This window comes from Lissotriton vulgaris, chromosome 10, assembly GCF_964263255.1.
Source record: "Lissotriton vulgaris chromosome 10, aLisVul1.2, whole genome shotgun sequence".
NCBI classification, from domain to species: Eukaryota; Metazoa; Chordata; class Amphibia; order Caudata; family Salamandridae; genus Lissotriton; species Lissotriton vulgaris.
Window position 1 is genome coordinate 834485204 of NC_141698.1, and position 12676 is coordinate 834497879.

The 12676-nt window shown below is 40.4% G+C and overlaps 1 protein-coding gene across 1 annotated transcript in view; it reads left to right on the plus strand.

Annotated features, from left to right (window-relative positions):
- MALSU1 (mitochondrial assembly of ribosomal large subunit 1) overlaps nt 1–12676 on the plus strand; it is a 68172-nt gene that overhangs the window by 46952 nt on the left and 8544 nt on the right. Inside the window, exons 2-3 of the mRNA XM_086941760.1 lie at nt 9835–10013; nt 11325–11406. Of these exons, the coding sequence (XP_086797886.1) occupies nt 9835–10013; nt 11325–11406 (261 nt within the window). The remainder of the gene's footprint in view (nt 1–9834; nt 10014–11324; nt 11407–12676) is intronic.

A 12676-nucleotide genomic window follows, 5' to 3' on the forward strand; every position in this document is an offset into this window, starting at 1 on the left:
CAAGGAGCCTGGTGCATGGGATTGGTGGGAGGAAGCTGCTGGCTGGAACTTTCCATGAGGAAACAGCAGTCTATATTTGTGAAGTGCAGAGGCGGAGTCAGTCAGTCAAGCAGAGAGTCAGTCCAGCAGAGAGTCGAGCAGTGGAGTGGAGTTGGCAGAGAGAGAGAGAGGGTTCAAGCTGGAGAAGAGCTGAGTTGAATAGTGAGCTGGAACTGAAGGAAGCAGTCAGAAGCAGTTGCTTATCAGGAGGAGGTGTGAATAGCTGGAGTCTGAAGTAATGCCTTTTAGAAGAGACGGAGGAGAGATCGTGGACTAACCTATGGGAGCAGATGGAGTTAATTGGACATTGGCGCAGAGACAGAGTGAATAAGCTAGTGGAATGAACGGTGATCAGAGCGGCAGGAACCATTAAGATTGAAGATAGAAGGTGGAGACAGTCCGTGTGGGGGAGAGGAGTCTAGAGACAGAGCGATCAGCGCAGAGGTGTACCCAAGAGTGCAGGAGAGAGAGAGAGTCTGAGATGAGCCAAGGCACAGACGAGAGAGGAACCCAGATGACAGCTAGAACAAGACTTCACACTAATCAGGTGATATTGTTTTCATCACATTAGTTATACTTACACTTTATGTCTAATCTTTTCCCTTTCAGCGGAGTGTTCCTGTTATGTTTAATCCTTCTCTTTCAAGCAGTGTGTTCTACCTATAGTCTTTGTCAGATCTGTGTAAAGGTTTATATTGTACTAATAATAAATGACCCCATTAATTAGTGAATTAGTGTGCATGAGTTCTTTTATGATAAAGTTATCCTGGCTTCAAGCCAGTAGCTGTTGAGCCACTGATGGATCAAAAAGGGGGGTAGGAGCGCTTAAATCAAGAAATAACTCAATCACATAGTGTGTATATCTTTGTCCTCATACAGTAAGGATAATCTTTCCTGGTAAGTATTGCTGTTTGAACAGATGCTACCCCTGATCAGGTAAGTAATAGTGAGGGAGAGAGGAGACTTGCAACCAAGGGACTAAGTTAGTACACCATCCCATAATATTATTGTAGTAGCAGACCCTTAGTGAAGAGACTTCCCAATATATATATATATATGTATAGGTGTTCATAGGAATGTGGTCGTCGTTGATATGCGGCGTTAGTGAGAGCACTGGGGAGGATTACCAGTGTGGATACCCACTGGATTGTGGCTTGAGTAAATGAGAGCACTAGGTGGTCGAACTAGTGTGTAGTTTCGCAGGATTGCGAACACTTTGGCATTGGGTTCTGCAGGCCCGTGTGTAGACGCACCGGATTGTGTGTCATATCTGCCCTAGGGTAGAACGGTCTGGGTCAGGGTGGCCGCGAGACCAACTGATGTAAATAAGTGTGGTGTAGGGTATGGATATCCCTAGTAATCAGTGAGTATTCTTAGTATCCCTATAGATTTAGTGGTGTTCTTAATAATATGAGCTTGTATATTGCGAGTTCCCCATCCTCAGGTAGGTACCAGGTGCCTGGATAGAGGAGTCCTGAGGAGGGAAGGTGAGTACGTTCTGGCTGGGTTGGAGGGGCCCCTGGGGGCTGATCCCACCTACTCAGAAAATCCAGCCATAACAAGAGTATAGATTGAATAAAAGTAATTTGTGGCATGTTAGAAATTTGCTCTAACAGTGTGCGTGACATTACCCCTGCATCTGGCACACCATTTATATTAAGGTGGCCTGTAAGCAATTGCAGTTCATTTTAGGGAAAGATTTATGGCAACTATGCTTTAGAGACAAGTACCAGTACTAATTATTTAGGACTTCATTTTTAACTTCTAAGGTTAACAAAACTTTAAACGAAGGGATACATTTCTTAACCAAAGGGAGGCACATTTTAGACAAGTGGATATCTCCGCTTTGCTATGGGCATTTTGACTTCACAATGTTGGACCACTTAGGCACCAATTTGGGCTGGCCCACCCTAAGCACTACTGACCCAAGTCAAAGGTTTGTCTCTCTTTTTCTCTCCTTATCCAGACGCTCCTTAGCCCACGGACCTGTGGGTCTTCAAAAAGTGCAGAGTGGGAACAACAGATAAGGGATCTCGCTGGCCCACCTGTGGTCTAGATCCTGGCGACGAGTCTGTGTGGAGACTGCTCCATACTTGCAAGTTACCCTGATAGTTTGTTTTGTTTTTCCTTATTTGGGGTGGCGATTTTTGAAATGTGAGCCCTGTCTTTTTAGCATTTATAACAAAAAAATACATACTTATTGTGGTGTTTACCACATAAATAAAAAGGTACAATTATGGTAATTTTACGAGGTAAGATTTATTAAACCTCATCCACAGGAAGCACAGGCTCAACTGCCAGGAATCCCGGCAGAACATTCCTAGTCAGAACACAACAGTCAACAAGTTCTATATTCTAGAGAGAACAGGATAAGGAGAGAAAGGCATACAAAGCTCGGCATTACACATCTCCCTTCTTAACAAAGCAAAGGAAAACAATCAGGAAAAATACATGTGAAAATGAAAGACAAGGAAAACAAGTTCATACATAGTCATTCATGTAAGCAGGAGCCTTGCGTAATCTTTGGCTCCTAGCACGTAAACCAGGAGTATTGCTAGAACTAAGAGGAGGAACAGCGATGGGACCAAACAAATGTTTATCAGGAACAGGATCATCCTGTTCACCACACCTGGACTTAACCACGACTACACAACTTTTGTTCCAAATTCTTCCATCATTGGTTTTGATAGCATTCCTAAAAACTTTTATTACAGATCTTATATTTGTGTACTTAGACCAAGATTGACGTCCAACAGGTGCCTTTATTTTGACTAAATCACCTATATTCACCTCTTGAAAATGAACACATTTTTTTTCATCAAAATACAATTTCCTATTGACTTGCTTCTCCAACTCCTTCTCCCTCCAAGGACCAATGCGATTATCCACCAAACCTTTATTCAACTTCATCCAACAAGGACACCACTTCGTATTAGGAATTCTGCCTTTAAATAACTCAAAAGGAGATCTTCCAGTGGTGGAGTGAGGTGAACAGCGATAGGCATCTATCCTTTCTTTGAGGGCCACTTTCCAATTTAAACCATTAGCCCTTGCAAGCTGAATACATTCTTTCAACGTCTTGTTCACCCTCTCAACAGCACCAATGGTCTCTGGATGATACAATGAGGATTTCTTATGACAAACACCACGATGATCCAAATAATCGCTAAAATCAGAAGAACAGAATTGGGGACCATTGTCCGACAATATACTATTAGGAAAACTTTCCCTTTTGAAAATTTCCTCCAGAAACTTAATAACAGAATGAGACGTAATATCATTAACAGCACACACCTCGATGCATCTAGAATACAAATCAATTACCACAGTCAGATAAGGAGTGTCTGACACACCAGGGAGAGGCCCAAGAATATCAATGGCAATCTCGTCCCACGGATGATTGGGTAAATTCCTACAAACCATAGGCATTTGTTTAGTCTTAAGAATTTTATCGCTTGTGCAACACTCAACACATTCTCAAACCATTATCTCTATCTCCAAATCCATGCCAGGCCACCAAAATTGAGTACGTAGCATCTCCTTAGTCTTCACAATACCCAGGTGACCACAGTGCGCATGCAACAACAATTTTTTCCTCAAGACAGAAGGAGGAATAAGTCTCACACCACGTGTCAACAAGCCATCACTAATAGACAATTCATCAGAGACAAGGACCAAGGTTTCTCTAAACGTTTTTTCTCTTTTAGCATGCCCATAACCTTAACTAAATCGTCATCCTTTCCCAGTTCATTCTTCCACTCATTTTCCTCAACAACACCTTCCGTTACTTCACAGACATTGACAACATCATCATCTTCCTCACATATATCCTCAGCAAACAAATTATCTCTTTTTACCAATCTTGAAAAGCAATCTGCAGATTTATTAGAAACACCAGGTATGTACTGTACCTCAGTCAAACTCTTGATCCTGGACGAGCTGGAATCTAAACCCTTTTTGCAAAATACCTCTTTCAAAGGCTTGTGATCCGACATGACAAAGATCTTAGTACCCCAAATTAAGTTCTTAAACTTCCTCAAAGCCCAGAAAATCGCCAACGACTTCTTCTCTATAACAGAGTAATTTAACTCGGGCCCTTTAAGACACCTTGAAGCACAAGCAATTAGAGAATCACTACCCTGTTTATTTTGGACTACAACCGCACCAAGACCTTTATCACTAGCGTCAGTGAATAAATAAGTTATAAATCCTGGAACAAAAGCATGAAGACAAGGCGCTTTCTTTAATTCCTCTTTTATCTCAACAAACTCTTTCTTACACTCAGCAGACCAATCAAAAACCACACTCTTCGCAGTAAGCCTTCTCATGTTCTTAGTCTTATCAGCAAAATGTAAAATGAATTTCCCATAAAATTCCACCATACCAAGAAAGGAAAGGAGCTCCTCCTTATTTACAGGTTCAGCCATGTCGTCAATGGATCCAACCAACTCAGATTTAGGAAAGACACCTTCTCTCTTTATACAATGCCCAAGATAATTCACCTCTTCCAAAACAAACTTACACTTTTCTCTCTTAAGTGACAACCCAGCTTTGCTCAATCTATCTAATACCGCACACACACGCTCATTGTGCTCGGACATATCAGCTCCATAAATCAGCAAATCATCTTGATAACATTTTACGCCATGCAGACCTTTAAGGATACGTGCCATTATACGTTGGAAAACTGAAGCAGCTGAAATCAGCCCAAAGGGCATCCTTTTAAATTTAAATGTGCCCATAGGAGTAACAAAAGCAGTCAAATCCTGACATGACACATCTAACTCTAGCTGGTGGTAGGCAGAAGCTAAATCTAAGGTGGTAAAATACCTTGCACCTTCCAATGTTCCTACAATTTCATCAATGTTTGGTAAAGGAAATCTGTCAACAATGACTTCCTTGTTCAACGCACGTAAATCAATGCATAAGCGAATATCGCCAGTAGGTTTCTTAGCTATAACGATGGGTGCCAACCATTCAGTGGCCTCTACAGGCTCAATAATTTGATTCTCAATAAGTTTATCAATTTCTTTCTGTACCTTTTCTTGTTCTCCTAGAGGAATCCTCCTTACTTTTGCTACAATGGGAATTGCATCTTTCTTTGGTTTTATACAATGTTTGTAACCCTTTAAACATCCTAGGTTCTCATTGAATACACGAGGAAACTTTTCTGCAAACATTGAAGACAAATCCTCCACCTCTTGTATCTGTACCTTAGGTGAAGCATTTGGATTAAGTTTAACACCTAGATCACGTTGATGTATCCAACTAATCAGAGCATCCCCATGCTTGGCTACATAAACCTTTCCAGGAATAATCCGACTTCCCAATTCAATGGTAGCCATAAAATAACCCACCAACTTGATAGGTTTGTTCCCATACCCCAAAGGTAAAATGTCACTTCTTAGGAGTTTTTTACATTTTTCCCAAAACTTTTGTGTAATAATGTCTCATCAATCATTGTTATTTGCGAACAAGAATCAAATTTGAACTCAATTAAAGCATCGTCAACTTTTACCACATGGGAAGGGTGTTCTAAATGTCCACCATTAACTTGAAAAGTCAGTCTTTACCTGAGGCTGAGACCATCTTCTATTAATATTCTCTCTTTTGTTAATTTTAGTTCTACAACATTTTGAAAAATGCCCCCTTTTTCCACAGGTATTTCACAAACATTTTAAAGCAGGACATATAGGAGAGTTTGCCAAATGACCTATATTTCCACATCTAAAACATGAAAACTTGTTATTAACATTCGTAACATTAGGATTAGAGTTAACCAACGTAGAATCACTTTTGTCCATAGTAACTTTGTCTTCTTTTTTTACTTGACAAATTACTTCCTCAACTTTTATTTCACTTTTTTTTTCTGTTTCTGATGTTCTTTCTTTCTCTCCTTTCAATTCATCTACACATTTAGTCATGTGTTCTACTTGTTTCGCAATCGCCAAAACTTGTTCCAAAGGAGGTTCATCTTTTAACCAGAGTTCTTTCCGGATACTGTCATGTGCACATTTTAAAACAAACTGGTCTCTTATTCTTTCCTCCAAAGTTTGACCAAATTTACAAGAGGAAGCCAACTTTCTTAACACAGAAACATATTCTTCGACGGATTCATCTTTTTTTTGACCTCTCAAACCAAAATGATATCTTTCCATAATGGTACTCAATTTTGGAAGATAATGTCTATCCAATTGCTCAATTGCTATTTCATATTCATTTAAGTTTCTCTGTTCAGATGCACTTAGTTCCGGTAAATGTTCTAATACATCTTGACCTTCGCCTCCTAAACAATGGAGCAATAATGAATGTTTCCTTTCAGCATTTAAATTAGTTCTGCACACTCTCGCATAGTTAGCAAACATTTTCTTCCATTTTTGCCATTTTACGTTAGGTTCTCCTGGACTCGTTAGAAAGAACACTGGCTGAGTTACATTTTGCATTTTCCCTTTTTTTTTTTATCTCCAACAGATTTTTTTTTTTAAATATTCCTACTTGAAAATAAATAATTTTATATATTTATTTTGAGATAATTTTTTGTATAATTTGTCTTTGAAGACCTAAACAATCCAGAGAGAATGTGTGCAAAAAAAAAATATTTTTCTTGTGCTGTTTGTTCTTTAAATAATATATTCAAACGAAATCAATGTATTTTACTTATTGTAAAATAGGGCTGTTTTTTTTTAGGAGAAAGAACAGGCAATTGTTGCGAGAAGAACGTTGTCTTTCTCTTACTTACATTTCACTAGACCCAATTGTTGTGTGTCACAAAGCTTCTTATCCGAATGTTGGTGTGAAGCATCCAATCACAAAGGAAGAGGGAGAGTTCCTAACGTGGTGCGTCACTGACACGCACACGCTGCTTAAGTGCACGCTGCTCTAAAAAGAACGCAGACACAGATGAGCAGAGCGTCACTGAAACCCAACGCGTGGAGCGCACGCTGCTCTCAATTGAACAAAAAAGCGGGTGAACACTGCGTCACTGAAACGCAAGGCGTTTAAACTGCGTTCGGAACGGCTTCTCCCAACTTCTTCATTAAAGTCAATTTTACCCACTTTAAGGCCTCCCGCCACACTCCTCACCGTAATACTTCAAAGAAACTGCCGCGGGGAAGACCGCGCTTCCATTTAATATGCAGCCGCTGGAGGAGTGAAAAGGCGATCCGATACCAGTGCAGACTTCAGGCTTCATGTTGAGGTTGGAAGGGGTTCTCTTCCGATCGTCGCCAAAAATATGTGGTGTTTACCACATAAATAAAAAGGTACAATTATGGTAATTTTACGAGGTAAGATTTATTAAACCTCATCCACAGGAAGCACAGGCTCAACTGCCAGGAATCCCGGCAGAACATTCCTAGTCAGAACACAACAGTCAGCAAGTTCTATATTCTAGAGAGAACAGGATAAGGAGAGAAAGGCATACAAAGCTCGGCATTACACTTATATTCTCACCGTTCTGTGGATATTTTGAAGGCTGTGGAGTGATGATTACCTGTGCTCCCTTTACCTAAAAACACGAAAATAGAATTACCAAAAAGCCAATTTGCACTTCTGCAGAATCATGGCTATGCTCCCCCATTGCTGCTTTAATATGTATAAAACAGTGGTATCCCAGTCAGCTATTCATTGTGGTTTGATTTTCAAAAGGCGCCCAATACTTCTTTCAGCTGCCTATGCTAGTTATTTGCTGAATTAATTCCTCAGTTAACTGACAATCCATAACTACTAGACATTTCCAGTCGTTTTAAGATTAAATTCCCAAGCTTTCATCTGTTCTGTGAATCACATGTCAATAAAAAATACCATCACAGCGGGTTGAATGTGCACGTTTTTTTTCCATATACGACATACATGGATTGTTCTCATTAATACAGCTAAATACTCTTTTAAGGAGGACCCAACTCCCGGTTTATACTTGTCTCAATAAGTGGTAAGTTATTTAGTTAAGCATTATTATTACTCTACCCAGTGAGGATTATGTCGACCAATTGAATCAGTTTGTGAAAAGCTGGTATATGTATATGTATATATATATATGTATACATTTTTTTCAATGACTCCCCTAGACTCTGAAAACTTCTGTAGAAATGACAGCACTCCTGAGTCACGTTGAAGTCGACCTCTTATGTGGGGGAAATTAACATCTTCTGGTGGTCTTCACCAGAAATGGGATCCTCAATAATAATTCATCCGTTGAAGAGTGCACTGGCGTTAAGTCGTCAAACGGTTATGTTTATATTTGTACACAAACGGATTCATTAAGCAGATATTTGACAATAGAAACCACCAACATCAGTAAGGACAAATGTCAATAGCTAGAAGTAGCATCTACCCATGGCTGCTACCTCTTCTTTTGCCTGTGAAGTTACCTCTGTATTTACTTTTGGCAATACTTCAGGGAGCCTAAGCCTAAGTGTGCCAATGATTCCTACAACACAGGGTGGAACAAATCTGCTTCTGCCCAACAACAGTTGCCCCTCGTCAGAGGCAGCAAAATCTAATTTGACCTAGGAGGATGGAATTTCAGTGGTATAAGAATCACAAAGTGGGAGCAATGGGTTTTTGTGCAGTTTCTGTTGACTATATTTATTGGTTGGGGCATCATAGCATTTGAAATACCTTACGTGGTCCATACTTGCCTGAAATATGTCCTTGTGCGTTCCTCAGTATAGCTGTTGTGTGCTTTCTGTCACTTGTAGGATGAGAATAAGCCCACTACCATGTGGAAGGTCTGCTGGCAGAGTTTGGAGAAGGCCTTGTGACGTCCACTGTTAGTCCTTTCAAGCCAATATCTTAATTCACAACCCTTGCTTCAAGGGTCAGAACCCAACTTCTTTTGGGACATGTAATATCCGACTTTATTTTCAGGAATTTCCTATACTGAAGAAAGAGCGGATCCAGCTGTTAAAAAGTGTGCTGCATTAACTGTAACATGACCAGTTGTATTGTTGTTGTACATTTAATAGTGATTCCAATCGGTGTTTGTGAACGGTATAGTGACGGCCTGCAGTTTTGGTGGATGGATTGGCAGTCCAATCCTTTCCCATAAGATCGCATTAGTCCATTGTTTCCTACAAGAGTAGATTGCAATACCTTTGGACAATTTGTATAATCTCCATTAGTGGCTGTGGAAGTCAAAGGTTGTGGTGAGAAGATTTGTAGTCCACTCCCTTCCTGTAGCATAACATGGTCCTTCCTTTCTGCTAGAGAGAAATACAGTCCTTTTTAGTGACCATGCAGTAACATGCGAGTCTAACTCGGTGTTTAGTGTTTGATATTTTGTGTTTATTGCATTTTGCTATTTCGGCTGATTAACATTTTCACTGTGTGTTTTGTATTTTAAGGTGCTATTAAACTGTCATTTTAAGTAAGCTTCAATTTACTTAAGCTTACTAAAACCATCTTTTTTTAGATTTTTAGCCACTGAGTTTATGGGTTTTTAGTCTCCTCTTACACTGCTTCGAGATAGTACTTGACTGCTGCTTCAAGCAAACCTGGAGACTTATGGTGGCTTTGAGGCTCTCTCAGGCCAAGTACCCAGCATCTTAGTGACTAGGCATGATAAGTGGTCTGAGTTATACTGCCAGGTGATCTTTACAACGTCAGGATCTGGAAACCAGCCTGTCAGCTGATAATTACACTTCAACAGAAACATGTTCCAAAAGCCTGTAGCCTGCTTCTTATCACTGGATCAGGACATCCATTCTATTCCATTCACAGAAACCTCAGAACTGCGTTGGTTTTATTCACAACATCAACTAAACTTTTATTTATTTGTTTCTCTTTTTATTGCAGGTCAGTTACTCCCTAAGTTCAGCATTGACGTACTTGTGTCTCTTCTGAGACAAGAAAATGCAAAAGACATTTGTGTCATCAAAGTCCCTTTGGAACTGAGATATACAGATTATTTTGTAATCGCAAGCGCCTCGTCAACTAGACATCTGCAAGCAATGGCTCAGTATACTTTGAAAGTGGTAAGACTTGACTCCTTACTCTTAAGTGGTGAAGGCTTCTATTAATACCATTTTTTTATTAACCACTGTAGCACAGAACCCAGTACATAACTTCATTATTTAAACTAATTTGTGCATATTATTAAACGTAGTAAGGTTAAGTTGTTGAGAACTTAAAATAGATTTGAATTTTTGAAGAAAAGTTCCACTAATAAACACATTTAATATAATAATTTTAAATTATGTTCACAAAGCACACATTAAAACGTGGATTTCCATCCCAGATTATTTGGCTTGCGTCAATATTGATAACGCCCTTGTTTTAATGCAAATGTTGTTACCCCTGCATTTGGCAGTAGCATAGCCAACGTCCGAGCACAAGACGTAAACCTTTTTTGTGGTAAGAGCTTCCTGTAAATGGGAGAAGCTTAGAATCAGGCAGTCATTTGTAGACTGGCGGTTGTCTTTCTGCTGCTATTTTGCCTGCTAAATATACTCCATTTATTTTACGCTGTGTGGAATCGTTTTTAAAAAATAAGCAGACCATTGCATATCACAAAACTCTGGAGTCTCTGGACGGAGCACATGAAATTTCAATGTCTGTGGAACAAAACTTAAATTATTAAAAGGGGAGATTGATCTTCGTCCATCTGCTTATAGATTGCATACGGTGTGCAGAATTAAAAACTCCAGGTCATTTTACAGCCGTGGATTTGCGCTTCAGCATCAGTGGTAAAGTTCACTTATCTGTCTGCCTTTCCATTATATCTGAAGTGCAGCCATTCTATCGGTGTCTGTACAGACAGCAGCGTTTGTGACCACATATTTGCTGTTGTCGGATACAGCCCATTCTGCACAACTTTACCTGGAATTTTTCTATGATTTCTGTTGGGCTCTGTGGAAATACACAACAATACACTTAAGGTATTTTGATCTGAATGGTCGGTGTAAAAAAAAAAAAAAAGCAAAATTGCTTGACACAGTTATACAGTTACCCATGTAAAGACAGGATTTCTTTTGTTGCGAAGCCCTATTTTGATGAAATTATGTGAACTGCTCCTTCGTATCTCTAGGGTGTATAAAGTGGCTGTAGTACATTTATGTCCTTTCTTCCTTAAAATATAGATTTTTGTCACCTTCTAATGAGCCACTGTTAGACCGTGCTGTTTCTATAGGCTTTAACTGTATATACCTGGGTCAACTGTTTGTCTAAATCTTTTTTATAAGACTTTAATGTGTTGAAATTTGCATACCCTTCATGGTGGCTATTTATAATTTGTAAGCCCTATTTTAGTTCATTGGAAGACTAACATGTTAATTCTCACTTTATAGTACAAGCATTTGAAGGCGAAGGCGGATCCACAAGTTCAAATAGAAGGAAAAGATACAGATGACTGGATGTGCATAGATTTTGGTAATCCCTATTACAGACATTTACAGGATTTAATTGACTTATTGTGGCTTACACCTTGTTGCTTTTAATTATTTGTTTTCACGTAAAGATTTGTGGGACAGCCTCCTGCAAAAGTTCATTTAACCCTCATAGAGCAAAGGGAGAATATTTGACCTCATCTTCACTGACTCAAGGGCATCAAACGCTTCCTGTCTAATAAATGCCTCTTCTATTCCTATTGCAATACATATTCCTAATAACAATGACCCTTTCTTTGAAAGATGAAGTCTGCCATCTGTAAAAATTCTCATTACAAGACCTTGTTAGCCCTAACATAAACCATCTTAACTTTCAAACAACATAAATGCCAGTTTCTGAATCTGTAACGTCACAGTTGTGACTACAGTAACTTCATTTGGTCCATTACTACTAAAAACGCTACAGAATATATGAAGCGACCCTTTGTAATCTACACTGATCTGCCAATTAAGAATGATGAAGGATGTAGAAAATTACTGTACGAAACACTAAGGGGGTCATTAGGATGGCGGGCGGACTTTGCCCGCCCGCCATCCTCGTGGTAATAGGGACCGCCCACCATAAGGGCGGGGGTCCCGATGCGCCCGCCACAGTGGCAGGCGCATCCCTCAGTTTTAACATTTTGGCGGGCGGTGCTCTCTGCACCACCCGCCACAATGTCAAAAATGAATGTTTGCATTTGTATACAAGAAGCGGCAGGCACCGCGCAGTGCCTGCTGCTTCTTGTATGCAAATGCTGGGGGTACCACAGGTACCCCCCATGTGCACCCCCTTACTCACCTTCACTCTGAGGACCCGCAAGGGACCCCCAGAGTGAAGACCGCATGCCTTTTTCGTGGTGGCATCGCCGCCACGGAAAGGCATCTCCTTTGGCCCATCATAACATGTCTGGCGGTGTCTATTAGACACCGCCACCATATTATTACTTTTCCGCCCCGGCCGCAAGGTGACCGGGGCGGAAAGGCGGCGGACGGTCTTTACGTCCGCCGCAGTCCCCCCCCGCCATCCTAATATGGCGGGGTCGGAATTCTGGTGATGATGTCCGGCGGATTGCCCCCGCCTGGCCGGCGGAGGCTACCTCCAGCCTGAAGGGGGCAATCCGCCCGACATCATAATGGGCCCCTAAGCATTCAAAATGTACCCAAAATTAAAGAAGTTGAGAAAAGAACATTGAGCGTTCCATTTTGTCTGCGTAGTCCAACTTCAACCAAGATCCAATCAATAAATCAGCAAATGCCATCCGATCTTTCTT